The sequence below is a fragment of the Notamacropus eugenii genome, chromosome 2 (genome assembly GCF_028372415.1).
Source record: "Notamacropus eugenii isolate mMacEug1 chromosome 2, mMacEug1.pri_v2, whole genome shotgun sequence".
NCBI classification, from domain to species: domain Eukaryota; kingdom Metazoa; phylum Chordata; class Mammalia; order Diprotodontia; family Macropodidae; genus Notamacropus; species Notamacropus eugenii.
In genome coordinates this window covers 506,986,365-507,001,822 of record NC_092873.1, presented here as the reverse complement: position 1 = coordinate 507,001,822, position 15,458 = coordinate 506,986,365, and the positions used below count along the sequence as shown (strand labels likewise).

Genomic DNA, 15,458 nt, shown 5'->3' with positions numbered 1-15,458 from the left:
AATGCTTTTCTACTCCTAATGACTTCCTATGTGTCCAGGACGCAACTTGCTTGTACATATGTGTGTGTGTGTGTGTGTGTGTGTGTTTGCTTCTTTTCTGTCTCTCCCATTCAATTGTGAGATCCTTGAGAGCAGAACTGTTTTTTGCCTTTTTTTTGTATCTCCAGCATTTAGCACAGTGTCTGGTACCCAGTAGGTGCTTAGTAAACATTTATTGGCTGATTTCTGATGGATTGATGCAAAGACATGGACAAAATTCCCTAAGATGAGAAAGTTAAGAATAAGGTAAATCCTACTTTAACAGACATTCAAAAACCCAGGCTGATGGGAATGCAGCAGGTAGAGCTAAAGTCTACATGCCCCACAGGGCTGCTGTGCCAAGCACTCTAGTAAATGTGAAATCCTACAAAGTCACCCCTGCACCACACAACAGAGCGTCCCTGAGCACATCCTAACGAACTAATGGGGTTTCCCAAAAAGCTCATCATCACAGACTCTCTCACAGCTGAAAAGGACTTTGAATCTTACAGAATCTCAGAATTGGAAGGCAAAGTCTGAACCTCTACAGAATCCCTGGGACAGGTGAAGACCTCAAGCAACAGAGAACTGTATTATGCAACAGGGAGACCAAAACAAGAGAAAACCTGCCTCTGCCCAGGAGGAGCTTACATTCTCCTGGCTGCTCTACCTGGCCATTCTCGACCTCCTCGAGGAAGCAGCTTCTTGGGTTCCTAGAGTGAATGCTACAGTTCCACATGTAATGAGCCACCTTGAGATGGCTACAGGAAGAAACAACAAGTAATGGTGGTTAGACAACCCACAATGTCCTTTTCACTTGTGCCATCGGTTCCCTGGAGCAGAGCCTCTGAGCACCCTAGACAACGCTCTCATGCCACATCCAGAGGCACATCTCCTTCTCAGAGCACAAGGGACTCAATCTTTAGCCTAAGGCCTGAACCATCTGACAGGAGCACAGAACAATGACACTAAGGCAAAGGGGTTGCCAGGATGGAAGAAACATAAGAATCCAATGATCTCATGATGATTCTGGGCACAGTCAATGTTCCACAGGGCCAAAATGGCCTTTCCTACAACAGGAGGATGATGCCATCTTTCCCCCCCAAAAAATAAGAAAAGAAAAATAATCCAAATGCCCTGACAGGTGCCTGAGGGCTCAGCCATCAGTAGAGATATCTTTATTTGGACCTGGGTCCCGAAAAAGAAATGAGCTTTAAGACTGAGTTAACATTGAACACAAGGAAACTACCTTCTGATCACTTTTCTCTAGTCAACCAACTGGTATTTATTTATTAAGGTCCTGCCTTGTGCCAGGCATTAGGCTAAGCACTGAGGATGCAAAGAAATGCAAAAAAGAAACGGTTCCCATTCTCAAGGAGTGGTCCCATGGAGGAAACAGAACGCAAACAACTGCGTACAAACAAAATCGATGGATCTGATCTGATCTGGGTCTTCTCTCCCACCACTCTCTCATCGGCTACTGAGGGGCCATAGCTCTCTAAAACAGAGAGGGCCCAGCTCCTCATATCCAGACCTCATCTCTCTCCTGAGGGAGGTTCAGTACATTTCAAACTGGACATCCCATAATCTAACTGACCCTCATCCTACCCATTACCTTTTCCCTGACCCCACCTCCCTATTCTGAACTTCCAATAGCTCAGGTCCCTAACTTTGGAGTTCTCAGTCCTCTCTCTCCCTCGTCTCCCCTTCATATTATGCCCATCTGCTTCCCACCCCACATCTACCTGAGAGCTCTAGACGACTTTCATCGGGATCTTATCTCCAATCTGTCCCCACTCCAGGGACTTCTCAAAGGACAGGCCTGACCTTGTTACTTCCCTACTCAATAACCTCCCATGGCAACCCCTCACGTCTGGGACCACAACTGCCCTCTCTGACATTTCATGGCCTTCACTATCTGGCTCCACGCCCTCTCCCTCCCATCACCATGCCTTTCTGCACAAGCTCTCGGTCACTCTTCCCATTTTCTTCAGAGCTTAGCCCATACACCATCATCTACCAGAGAAGTCGATTCTCCAGCGGCTTATATCTGTACTTTGCGTGTGTACTTCTCTGCACAGCATTCTCTCTCCATCCCCCTCCCCAAGTGTCCCCGGCACTGGAGCAGCGCCCAGCCCACAAGAGGAGCTGAAGAACAATCACACTTTCATGAACGACTCAATCACCTGACTGATTGGATTGGCTTTTTTTTTTTAATGACCCAGAGAGGAGGGAAACCTGCAGCCTCAAGGCCACTGTGGCCCTGCAAGTCCTCAAGTGCAGCCCTTTGAGTAAATCCAAACCCCACAGAACAAATCCCCTTCATATAAGAATTTGTTCTGTTCTGTAAAACCTGGACTCAGTCACAAGGCCTCGAGGCTACGGCCTCCCCATCCCTGTCCCAGACTATATTATTATCATCGGTGCTCAGAGAGATCCCAGCTGCTGGCCCATGATGCTTAGAGCTGCTCTTATGTGTCCAAGGTAGGACATCTGGACTCTGATCCCTTTTCTCCATCCTCATCTAACAAGTCATCATAACATAGAAGTATTCACTAATAATCTGACCATGGATAATATTTGACCACATGTCCCTCTCCTCTTAATCCCGTGGCCCACCTTCAGTTTCCAAGAGAAGAACTTCAGTACCAAAAGGCTGCAAGGGAGGTCCTTGGGGAAAATGAAGAAACCTTCATCAACAAAGGCCCTCTTCAAGAGCATGCTGGGAATGCAAATTACGGTGGTGTGTTGGCACAATTTTGTGGGAAGACTTTCACCAAAAATAATTAGTAATTATTACAATTATACAGTGCATTCTTTGTTCTAAGAATTAGTGCTAAACTGCTGTAATAATCAAAATTTAGTAAACCATAAGACCAAAAAACTTGTCCACATTTTCTAACTTAATTTTTCAAGATGAAATCCCAATCTGACCTTTTGCCCCACCATTTCTTATGATATTTCACTAGAATGGATTCACTCTAAGTGGTCTTTTCCTGATACCCATTATCCTGCAGAGGTTTTCTGGCATTACTGACCACCTAGGCTGAAAAAGGAAATGTATGAGAAATCTGGGAAAGAGCCCAGAGGAGCAATCCAGGCACAGACAAACAGAATCACGGAATGCTAGCTAAAGAAAATTCCACAAGCTAAGAGACTGGACAGGTAGAGGGGGCTGGGGTGTGAAGGGCTGTCAATGCCAAACAGAGCATCTTGTATCTGCTCCTGGAGACACTAGGGAGCCACTGGAGATCACTGAGCAGGGCCAGGCCGCTACTGCTATACTCCAGGCAGGAGTTGGAGAGGCCAATACCAGAAGCACTCAGCAACATTCAGTTCCGCCCAACTCCAGCCTCACCCTCCCGCCCTCCAAACAACAACCCAAGAATGTAGTGGGTGAGGAGCCATCCAGCTTGTCTCAAGTCCAAGGGTGAAACTTGACATTTTTCATCTTACCCAACTCAACCCAATGTTCTTCCTGCCAGTGCCCTCCTCCTAAGACTCTCCCTTCTGCAGTCCACATTCCACTCAGCTGCTCATCTCTTGTCGGGGCTGACCACCTGGTCCTAAATCAGCTTGTGGAAACACTTACACTTGTCCCCTTCCTGCATGCTCACTATTCAGGCACCACCTGCTCAACTAAAGGAAGCCTTTGGTGCTTTGTCCAGATGCTAGCCTTCCCCCTCTTTTCCTCACTCCCACCAAAATAACTGTATATTTATGTATGTTTACAGGTTCACATGAAGTGTCAGGTCCTTGAGGGTGGGGCTCTGTCTTTTGTCCCTTGGTCTGCCCAGCACCCATCACACACAAAAGGGTACACCATGGGCACGCAAGCAGGAATGAAGTGATTTCCTTGGTCCAATGCACCTAACAACAGCCCCTCTTGGCCAGGGCTGCCTGGAGGCCCAAAGGAAAGACAACCTATGTCAAACACTACCAAATATTCAAGTGCTACAGAAATGTGTGCCATGTTGATTCTCATTCTTATTGACTGTTTGCTTCCATTTTTCTTTGCCAAGGAAAATAATCTCTGGACTGGAAATGATCGAACAAAAATGTCTAATAAAAGGCTGACACACCCACAGTGAATAAGGGTGTAGAATAAGGGAGTGCTCAGACTTAACGAGGTCAAGTCCTCTGGCACCCAGAGCACTGACAGCAGAACTGGCAGGAACACTGCTGGGCCGCTACCATCAACAGCCAGTAAAGGCTACGGAAAATGAGAGCCGTTTGTACCAAAGGCCTGCATGAGCACCAATGACCTGATCTTTTAAAAAGGAAAGAGCAGAGTCTTCTAAGTCTAGGCCAACAAGTTTGGATTTGATTCCCAGAAAATTTCTGGGATGTATTTTGAATGGGGCCAGTCAGTGAAATGTAGCAAGGAAAGTCGTGATTCCAAAGAGGCAGCAGCCCTGCCAGATCAAACTCATCGAGGATCAGGGGATTTTAACAAAGTCCCTCTCCTTCCTCCTCTTCCTCCAGGCACTGTTCAGTGGGATATCTATCCCATGTTCAGAGGATGCAAAGAATCCAGCAGGGCTAAGAGATTCCTGGCAGGGTCACAATCCAAGAGAAGCTGCATAGATCAGAACCCTGGACCAAAATCTGACACTGATGTCCAAAAAAATCAATTTCCTGGATCTGAGATGGAGAGGCGTTTGTGTGAGGATGATCTGAGTGGACCTCCAGCTCATGGCAGCAGAGTGACGGCAGTGCAGAAAACTCATGAAGACTTAGACTGCATGAGGAGGGAGACAGCATCCAGGAACAAAGGAGGATGTTCATGCGGAATGTCCCCTGCCTCAGGGAGATTGCACCTCGAGCCCTGTGTCCAACTCTTTAGGAGGAACAGTGATGAGCAGGGGTGCACCGAGGGGAGAGCAAACAGGCCAGGGAAGGGCCCTGAGGCCACAGCAGAGAAGAATCAGTCAAAGGCTCCTCCCCTGGAGAAGAGATGCTTGGGAGGGTCTTCAAGGGTGGAGCCAGGAGAGATGGAGACAGACTGAGTTGGAGATCAGGAGGGGTGGTCTGCCAGTGGCCTCAGTCTCCCGCTCCTTGGGAGCCTCCAAGCCGAGGTGAGGCTGTCAGTGGTAACCCTGCTTCAGGCCCTGGCCAGACCGAATGGCTTCCGAGTGCCCTTCCAAGTCTGTGGTGAAGTTGGGCTAGGCTTCACTTCACTCCCACTTTGACACCTCAACACGTGGCCCCCTTCTCATCCTGGACAAAGCTCTGCCCAGGGCCCACTCTCTTGACTGTTGGTTGGTGGCCTGCTCAGACCACTCTTTCAGGAGGGGCCTCAGCCACATTCACAACTCTAGGAATTCTCCTCCCTCACCTCCATGTCTCTTATGTCGGGTCTTCCTCCCTTAGGATGCTCCTCGTGGGCAGGCCTATGGCCAGTACTTAGCACTCACTCTAGCTGGTCCACAGTAAATAATCAATGCTCTCTCTCTCTCCAAGATCCTACAATAGGCTCCCAATGTCCACCGTGTGCACAGATCATTATGGGCACACATGATGAGAAGAGGAAACAGGCTGGTTAGCTCCTACTGCTGCTAACCACAACATCGTTCATATAGGGTTTGTGAACTCATTGGAACCTCACAACCACCCTCTCTGGTATCCCCACTTTTCAGATAAGGACACCAAGGCTCAGGTTTTTACAGTGACTTGCCCATGATCACAGAGGTTGGAAGTCAGATTTTAACTCCAATCTCCTGGCCTCCAAGCCTGTACCTGAAGGAACAGTGACAGTTCACAGGTGGGCTGCCCAAGGAATTACTGTGAAGGACACTGGGGTCCTGCGCAGAGCCTTTGAGGAAGATCTGTGGGAGGACCCAGACCACAGGCCTCTCCTGGCCAGGCAGGCAGGGGCTGGGTCAGGAGCAACTCCCCTCAGACCTATGGAAGCATCAAAGTATCCCTGAAAAAAAGGTCATTCCATGAGCTCTATTTGTCACACTTTGCTACCAGAGAGTGACACAAACACACACAAGTTTTTTTTCCTAAATATCAGACTGAAGAGAGAACCCATGCAGTGACGATACTAGGGACCATCCAGTGCAATTCAATCTGCTTGTTTCCTGGATACAGAAACCCAGAAAGAAAGAGACTTGCCCAAGGTCATCTATGGGTTCCATAGCCACTGCAGACCTGAGAGCTAGGAGCCTGAGAGACATGGAGCCCAATCCCACCTGACATTCAAACTGTCAGGTTACACTCAGTGGGCTCTGACGTCCCTTCTACAAGATGCTATATACCCATGGATGAAAGGGGCTGGCATCCAGACCTCTCACTTCCCTAGCCGCCACACCCACCAGAAGATGGATTTGGTGAAGAAAACAGAAAAGAGTCTAACCAGAAGGAATCTTAACCTGGGGCATGCCAAGAGCAAGGTCTGGTGCAGGTCAGCGCCAGTGATGGGCATGGCCTTACCCAAGTTCATCCAGGGAGGGATAGTCAGAAGCAGGATGAGGCCTCAGGTCCTCCAGAGACTCCAGAGTCAGCACCTATCCCTGGCCCCAGTCAGCATCCCACCTCTGGGACCCCAGGAAAAGAGGAAGCAGCTGTCTGGGGTTCCCATAGCAGACACTGACCTAGCACATCACCCATCACCTCAGCTGAGCCAATCATCAAGTACCCAAGGCAGCTAGGAAAATCTCCATTTATTAGAGATAAGGAAACTGAGGCTCAGAGAGTTTCTTTAAATTACACAGGTAGTCTGCCTGACTCCCCATTTAGGCATTGCTTGTCAAGGCTTCTGGGCCTAGGATCTGTACATTCCAGACAAAATCCAGACCAACAAAACATCACATTGGGGTGACGGCCTTGAGAAGATGCAGGCATGTTAATAAACCCTAAGGTGGCACAGAGAGGAGATGGTTTGTTTCCCCAAAAACCCTATAAGAAGGAGTCCTCCAATTCCTGCCCTCCCTCATGCTGCCCTGTGCTCCCAATTCTGATCGACAGGCATGTGAGGGAAGAGTCTCGGCCTTTCCCCCGCACATCCTCTCCCTCATGAAGCCTGCCTCCCTTCTCCATCCCATTCCCTGGCCCCACACCACCACCTGCCTCTTGGGGCTTTCTGCCCCCATATTCTCTATGTTTAATGCAAGGATGGGGAACCTATAGCCTCAAAGTCACATGTGGTCCTCTAGATCTTCAAGCGCGGCTCTTTAAATCTAATCTTCACAGAACAAATCCCCTTAAGAAAAGGATTTGTTCCATAAAATCTGGACACGATCAAAATTATTAAAGTGTGATCGCTGCCCTATTTCCCATGGCCAATCGCTGTCTTTCCTGGTGAACACTCAGAAGAACTGGGTGTGCCTGCTCCTTTAATTTCCTGATCAATTCACCATCGGAGGGGTTGGAGTCCCTTGCCTTGTGCAGACATCTGCACCCTGTGCAGACAGGGCTTCCTTTGAAGCTGACAGCTGCCCTGGTCGCTCTGGGGGAACCCTTCTGCAAGCCTCCAAACACAACAGCGTATTCCCACTGGCTCTCCTTCTTTTGAATTTCCCCAGCCACTTATCAGTACCCTCTGCTCTGCAACTGAAGGCAGAACCATAAACGTCTCCATTTAAGAAGGGAGGAACAGAATGGACATCTCGTCTGGACTTTTTTGGCTTCTCCTCCCTACCCCCCCAGCATCCCATGATTCAGCTTTATTTGGTGGTAGGTCTTCTCCCTGCCCCTGTCCTCCTCCAGACTAAGCTATCACTTTTATGAACAAGATTCCCAGATCTGTAAGTCCCAGACTATAGATGCCCATACTGGGCCTCTCAAATGGGACGTCCCATAGACATCAATAAGTCCACGGCTCCGTCATCTTCTCAACATAGTCTTCATATTTTCCTGGACTCCTCACTCTCGCTCATCCTTTGGTGTTGTTTTTCCTTCGTTTTTCAAGAGGACCAATAATATCAGGGGATAATGTCTTGACTTGCTAATTAATTGGATTTCAGTGAGGTCCAAGGTTGCCCAAAGGCATCAGCCTCACTCTCTCTCCCAGAGCCATGGAAGTCCAGTGGCTGAACAAAAGTCAGGGCAGCTGCCAATGGCCAGGAATACAGTGGATGACCTTGGCATCTTCCACGTCTGCCCACACTCTAAGCCGCCTTCAGAGCCACTGGAACATATTGTTTTCATCTGCCCACTGAACGGGGGAAGTCTTCACATGGTAAGGGTAGACACCCCGCTAACCCATTGATGGGTGTGAGCCTAGTTTACTCTAAGATGGTCTTAGCAGGGGGTGGCCACCACACATGCTACAGCTTCTTGGAGCTCACCCCTCCCTAACCAATCAGTTGCCAGATGTTGCCATAGTATCTCCACATCATGTCCCCTCACAGAGCCAGCACCTTAGCTCAGGCCCCCGTCACCTCCTGCCTGGGGTCCATCATCCACCATGCCACCACACAGATTTTCCTTAAGCATTGTTCTGACCATGGTACCTCCCCGCTCCTTAATCAACACCACTGGCTCTCTACTGACTCCAGGATCAAACAGAGACTCCTCTGTTTCATTTTTAAAGCTGTCCACATCCTGGCCCCAACCTAGCCTTGCAGCCACACTGAACATGACTCCCCTCCCCACACTAGCCAAAGCAGCCTTCTGCTCCTTAGCCACGCCAGGCCATGGGACTGGAATGCACCTACTCCTCAGTAGCCCTTACCCCGCCCTCCCCACGGTCAGTCTCCTCTCTCCCACCCTGGCCTGTATGTAACTTTGTACACAGTGATATATATTCTCTTTATGTTGGAGGCATGAAGGTGGTGCAGTGGTTACAGTGGACAGAGAGCTGAGCCTGGAGGGAGGAAGACCTGGGATCCAATCCAGCCTCAGTAGCCAGGTGACCCTGAGTGAGTTGGCCCCACTCAACCTCAGCTTCCTCATCTGTAAAATGAGGAATATAATTACTCCTACCTCCCAGGGCAGTCAGGATCAAATGAGGAAATATCTATAAAGCGCTTTGCAAACTTAAATCCCTACAAAATTATAACAATGCTATTATTATAATTTAATGATAATTATCACTTCCACAGGCTTTCTGCCAAGCCCCAGGCCCAGGAAGCCCACTCTGCACCAAGACACTAACCATTGGGAAGCTCTTCCTGACCCTGAGCCCAAGTCAGGCCATCACCTCAAAGGGAGCTGGAAGGGCCCCGCTACCCCTAGTTCAGCCCACCAAGGACAGGAATCCCCCCAAACAACTCCAACTAAGGGTCATCCATCTTCCTCGAGAGCTCCAGTGCTCTGTCCCTGGGCAACGCCCTTATCTCTCAGGGTCATAAGTCTTAGAGGACACAGTGCAGAGAGAGCTCCCCCCTTCCTACTCCCACCCCAAGTCTCCGAGTAAGGTCTGGATGCCTACTTGCCAGGTATGGGTCCCCTCACAGTTCAGTCTCTGGCCCGGTCCAATACAGAGCCTGTGGGAGCTGGGAGAAGCTGCCAGGTCATCCTGAACAGTGGCTCAAGTCCTTACCTCCACAGGAACGGGTGACAGCTTCCAAGGCCACTCTGGGCTGGCAGGTTCAGGAAAAAGACTGGAGGAGTTGTGGCAAAGGCCCCATCAGCACTGAGAGGAAGATGGGGATGGCACAGGGCAGGTGCTGATGCCGAAGAGGGTAAGTGTGGATGGACATCACTGTTTCCTCGACCAAGAGAAGAGATTCTGCCGAGGCATCCCAGCAGAAAAGGCAGGGTCAGTAACAAGATCTGGATAATCAGGGACTACTCAGAGCCAGACCCTTATTTTTAAATAAGAAAAGGCCCAGAAAACCAAGGAGCCCAAACCCAGCCCAAGCAAAGGCTCTTGAGCCTGGGCCAGAGGGAGAGTGCTAAAGCAAGGAGCCCACAGGAAGGAGAGTAACCTCCCCCAAGGCAGGCACCCTGTTTTGGGCCTTCTTTGTTTACCTAACCCATAATTAATCTTGTCAACTGCCTTCCTGTCCCAGGGCCCATGTCACTGTGCCAGGACGTGGCAGCCAGGAGGGCCTTTCTGTTACTCAGCTGGTGATTTTTCTGCTCAGAAGAGCACCAGGCAAGTCAGGATCTTTATATGACCCCTGGCCTGGGGTCCTGACAAGCACCAGAGATGGGGGTAGTCTGGAGCCTCAGAGTGCTCCCTGAGTCAGCCATCAGCTTGGAAAGAGAAATGTGAATACAGCCACAACCCAACTGGCTGACTTGGAGGGACAGGCCTAAATATGGAGCATTCAGTCGGCTAAAGTTCAACCCTATCTTTCAAAGCAAACACTAGACTTAGTGACTTCAGCTGCTTTCAAACTCATCAGCTCCCTCCCTCCCCAGCCTCCTCTCAGGTCCAGCTGCTGCCCATCATGGATTGCAGGGTCAGACAGGGAGTTCCCAGGGCTCCAGAGGCCCCAGAAGCCACCAAGGAACTGCCCCTCCTCGAGTCAGGGGAGGAGAAGGACACTCCCACCTCATCGGGAGGAAACCCCAAATCCAGAAAGCCTGGTCTTGTTTGGGGTTAACTGTCAGAGTCACACAGGAATCCCTTCCCACCAGCCACTCCTAGGGCACCCCGTCGATGACTGGACAAAGGCCCAGAGCTGGAGCTACTGGTAGGCAGGGGAGGCTCGCTGAGGGCCCCCTGCCAATGCCGCTTCCCTCCCACCAGCTGGCTTTTGGTCCCTTCTCCTCTCTGTTATCGGCATTTGTCCCCAAATATTTCACATAGGCAATAAGATCCACCCTGCCACAGCAGGCACAGTGACTGCAGGGGCTGTCCCAGAGCAGCTACATCCCAAGTTGGGCCATTATCTAAGACCTCGGAGAATCATTAACTCACCCAGTGAAGCTGGGGGGTGGGGGGAGGGACCAAAGGCAGCCCCCTTGAAGCATGGAACGGAGCCCTGGCCTCTGTTTCTGTTTCATGAGGTATTTTCAATCTTGTGCTAAGCCCAGGCACTCAGCAGGACCCAGGACAGGAGAAGTCCACAAACACAAGAACCTGGGAGCTCTAACCCCTCCTTTTCCTGCATCTAGAATTCTCTGAAGACTCCCGGGACATCTTGTCAGTAAGGTCACAAGAACTCCCTGCCTGGTAATCTCTGCTTAAAAGAATCCAGTAGCTTAGGAGGCAGTGACCCACATCCAGCCTGCCTTCTGGCCTCCTCCAGCCAACCCACCAACCTTAGGGGGCCCACTCCACCACCTCCTGAACCAATTTCACACTTCTCTCCTGGCTACAGGCAGAAAAGACGCAGCCAGCCTCCCCTCAGTCTAACTGGGGCCAGAAGTGGAGGGGAGGAGGGACCCCAAATTCCAGTGCTAGTGGGAACAGTCAAGGGAGCAAGGACTACGGACCTGTGGCAGTGAGTGCCCACTCCTCAGGGTTTTCAGCTCAGACAGGGGGCAGCTTCCATGGCTTCCCCCAACCCCAAAGCCTGCCCAGCCACAGAAGGTGGCCATGTCACCCCGGAGAGTCTCCCACCCCCTCATCCTTACTGGATCCGAAGAGATGGGGCTCCCAGTCTCTCTCGCCTCCGTTTCATGCTGTTGTTGCTGCTCTGGCAGTTGTCTGGGCACCTCCAGCCCCTGTTATAGTGAGCTCAGAGCAGGGATTAGGTGTGGGGCAGAACCTGGCCAAGGCAGCAACACAATGAGCTCCAAGACCCCCAGGGCTCAATCCAAGGGATTTCACAGGGTCAGCTCTCCTGTGCCCAATGGACCTCAGAGCCACTGCCCTAGAGCCTCCAAAAAATAGAAAGGTAACCCTGGCTGACAATAATTTGGAAGAGGAGGTATGGGACCTGCCGGCAGGGCCCTCCTGACATCACTCGCTCTGGCCAGCAGTAGCGGCGGCAGCAGTAGCAGCAGCCCAGGGCCAGGGTCTGTCTGTCTAGAAATGTGTTCCCAGCTCCGTGCCACCCGCCACTGTCCACACGCCAGGCAAGCTCCCATGGGGGGCAGGGAAAGGGGGAGGAGGCCTGGCACAGGCTGCACATACCAACAAGCAGACTCATACTGGGACAGAAATACAGTTATCACTCACAGAAACCCAAGAGCTGTGAGCAGACCACAGAACAGCTGCTCCAGGCAGGGGCCGGGGGCACAGGGGACTAAGCGTGCTCATCAGGCCATTTTTGGAAATCAAAGTGCTCAAGAATCTGCACCTCCCCAGGCAGGATCCCACTGGGCCCCTGGCTCCTGCTAGAGGGAGAGAAGAGAGGCAGGAGCCAACCCCAAGGGGGCCCAGCGCAGCTCCCCAGGGACAGTGAATGACAAAGCAAGAGTGGGAGAAAAACCTCCGCTCTGGTCCATTCACGTTTACATGCTTATGAGTGCAACAGAACACTCACGCACCGGTAGAACTTGATGATTTAGTGATTTAAAAGCTGTGAGGGCAGTGGTGAACACATGACTCCCATTTAGTAGCCAAGGAAACTGAGGCTCAAAGCCCACATCTCCGAGGCAGGGGTGCATGTCCATATCACCTCTCACTGCCTGGTGCTATGCAGGACCCTCCCCAGGCATGAGGGAGACAACAAGGATCAAAGCCAAGTCCCCAGTCCTGGAATGCCCGCTAACACTGACAGACCCAGTGCTGACCAATATTCTCTAGCAATAAAGGCGGCAAATAGCATCAGCTAAAGTTTCTTGCTTTAGGGTCTGAATTTCAATTTCCTGAAATCTGGCTGTCAAAGGGTTAATAAGCTCCCTTTCCCCCACCCCAAACACAGTCAACCCAAAAATAACCCTGGCTTGTGGCCTTGGGCAGGGACCACAATGATCCCAATGATCACCACCCCCCTGCTCACATTACAGACCCCTTGGCTCCCTCTTGGCCACATGACCCCAGCAGGGTCACTGGCACCTTTATATACACACACTGAGAGAAGAGAGTAGAGGGCAGAGCTGGGCCCCCACTGTTGTTCCTCCAGGCCGAGCAGTCTCACAGACCCATGTTCCCAAAGACCAGGCTGGTGCAGAGCTCCAGGCCGCTGCCTGCCCAAGCTCATCAACAGGCCCACAGTACTGGCCAGAGCCACACAACAAACAAGAGCTCAGAGGATTCCCACTTTCCTCAAGAAAAAAAGTCCCAAAATCAGGCCAGTGGGTAATGAGCCTCTCGTGGGTATCAAACACTCTGCAGGCTGCAGTGTGAAGGCAGGGATGGCCTCAGAGGCCCTGTCCAACTCCCAGAGGACCCCTCAGAGTCACTGCAAAGTGAGTGGCTGTTTTGGGTTCTCTGACCCACTGCTTACAGGGGCTCCCTCTGAGAGGTCACTGCTTTCTCACTCCCAAAATCATTTTGTATAATAGATTTTTTTACTTCCTTGCCCACAGTGTAGCCTCCTCCAACTCCAAAGCCCCACATAAGCTCCCTGAGGCTTCCCCAGAACCCAGCACAGGGCCTAGCCCAGAGGACACACTCGAGAAGGAATGCTTCAGTGACTGACCTTTATTCCCTGGATGGCCTTGAACAAATCACAATTCCTCATTACTAGAAATCCTACAGTCCGGTCAATAATCAATCAATCCCCTTACAACTCCAGATGGATTGTGGGGACCTGTGCCTGAGCACTGGGTTTACATGACCTGGTACCATCCAGGCAGCCTCTCACTGATCACACCTTTCAGGGCTCACATCTGAGAACATCAGAATTTCAGCAGACCTGCTCCTCAACTAGTTTTCCCCAGGGAACACCAGCATGTGGCTCATGTCTTAGCCTTTACAGCTCCCAGGCAAGCACTCAGGCTAACAAAAACATGGAATAGGACAGGCTTTATAAACTGCCACAGAAACACAAAGGCCCGCTCTGCTGGCTGTCCAGCATCTCGCACAGTGCTCTGAATGTGGAAAGGACTTATCAAACATAAGTGAACAACAGGTTTGGGTCGGGAGCCAGAAAAAGAACCATAAGATCACTTTAGATAGCCTAATACAGAGCTCCTAGAACAGGGGCTCCCTTCCATCACCTCCAGTAGGTGGTCCTGCCACTTTCCATTCCTTTCACTGTTAGAACTCTCCCTGCTTCTAGCTCTGCCCTCTGGGTCCAGCAGCACAAGGTCCATCCCTCCTCCCCAGGACAGTCCTTCAAACAAGTGACAATGCTTCTTCCAGGCTCCAGCTAAGCCTTCTCTATGGCCTTCATCTGATCTCCATGTCTTCCCCTCCTGGTTGCTTTCCAATATCTAGAGCTAGACACAATGAGACCCGGCCAGAGCAAAGGTCCTCAGGGATGGGAAGAAACTCACCAGCCATGAGGCAGTTGGTAGTATGGCCCACAAGGTGGCACTTAAAAGATCATGGCAGCTCTCCTTTCCACAATCCCCCAGAGCTCCCCAACGTGTCTGCAAAGTAAAGCTGCATTCAGAGCTTTCCAGGATCTGGTTCTCAGCTGCCCTCTTAGTCTTTGGTCACATCATTCCCCTCAATGTGCTGTGTGTCCTAGTCAACCCAGACTTCTCAGCTCACCCCCTTCTCTGCTTACTTACCCTCCCCAGCCTTGGCCCATGGCCCCCCCCCCCAAGGCCCCAGGTGTTCTGCCCTCTTGTGTCATAGTTGTTCATCATGACCATGCCATCTATTTCCAGGGAACTGGAAACTCCTGGACAACAGGTCTGGGGTCAGTTACCTTCAAAGGCTGATGAACAGCCCAGGGCTATAACAGCTCCTGTGTCCAGAGCACTTTCCATGGGGCCTCACCAGATCCTCACAATCACCTGGGGAAGTGGGTGCTAGCATTCTCCCCATTTTACAGAAGATGAAACCAGGACTCGCCGAAGTTAAGACACTTGCCCAAGGTCACACTGCAAGGAACCAACTGTTTAAGGCAGACTCTGAAGTCAGGTCTTGCCGCCCCCACGTCCAGTACTCTCATACCACACAACAGAGACATCAGTGGTTGCTCGGGGTGAGGTAGACGAAGAGCCATCCATGCCATACTGTATCCCCCTCAGAAGTTACAACCCATGCCATGGCACACGATAAGCCATGCCAATACTCAGCTTCTATGATGTGGCCACACACATCTTTTTTGGGGGGGATCTTGCTCTTGCCCCTGCATCTTTTCTAAATGTCTGAGTGACTTTTGTCTCTTTAGGCTGAGAAGCCCCCAAACCTCTTGCCCCACCATCCTTCAATTACAGTTGCTAGGGAAGACATGTTTGACCCCAAATAAGTTACTTCCATTGAATCACCAGGAGCCCCTGGATCCATGGCTAGAAGGAATATTGGCCAAGAGGACACGGAGCTGGGTCTGAACCTAAGTTCTGTGTCTTCACCATATAGGGATACTTCGCTACGTTTCTGCCATGGGGAGAATGATGGGAGGGACAAAGTCTGCAGGCGAGTAGAATTAGACAGATTCAGAACTAATCAAATAGTGACCTGAGGAGTCACCATTATTTACTTGAAGGGATACCTAACACACTGGAGTCTAGAGTCTTGAGTCCAAGCTGAA

At 50.9% G+C, this 15,458-nt stretch overlaps 1 protein-coding gene across 25 annotated transcripts in view; it reads right to left on the bottom strand.

The window, feature by feature from the left end:
* Nucleotides 1-15,458, bottom strand: part of MAST2 (microtubule associated serine/threonine kinase 2) — a 159,158-nt gene that overhangs the window by 72,676 nt on the left and 71,024 nt on the right. For 14 of the 25 annotated variants that reach the window (XR_011975787.1, XM_072649282.1, XM_072649270.1 and 11 more), the window contains one exon: nucleotides 9,509-9,697. The exons of 9 other annotated variants lie outside the window; for them this stretch is intronic. Coding sequence is in view for 15 of the 16 variants with exons in the window: in XM_072649282.1 (XP_072505383.1) it covers nucleotides 9,509-9,697 (189 nt within the window). In the remaining variant the exon portion in view is untranslated. Of the gene's footprint in view, nucleotides 1-9,508; nucleotides 9,698-10,837; nucleotides 11,446-11,496; nucleotides 11,631-15,458 lie in introns of those variants that run through there. 2 more of the 25 variants (XM_072649291.1, XM_072649289.1) reach the window with 2 other exon arrangements.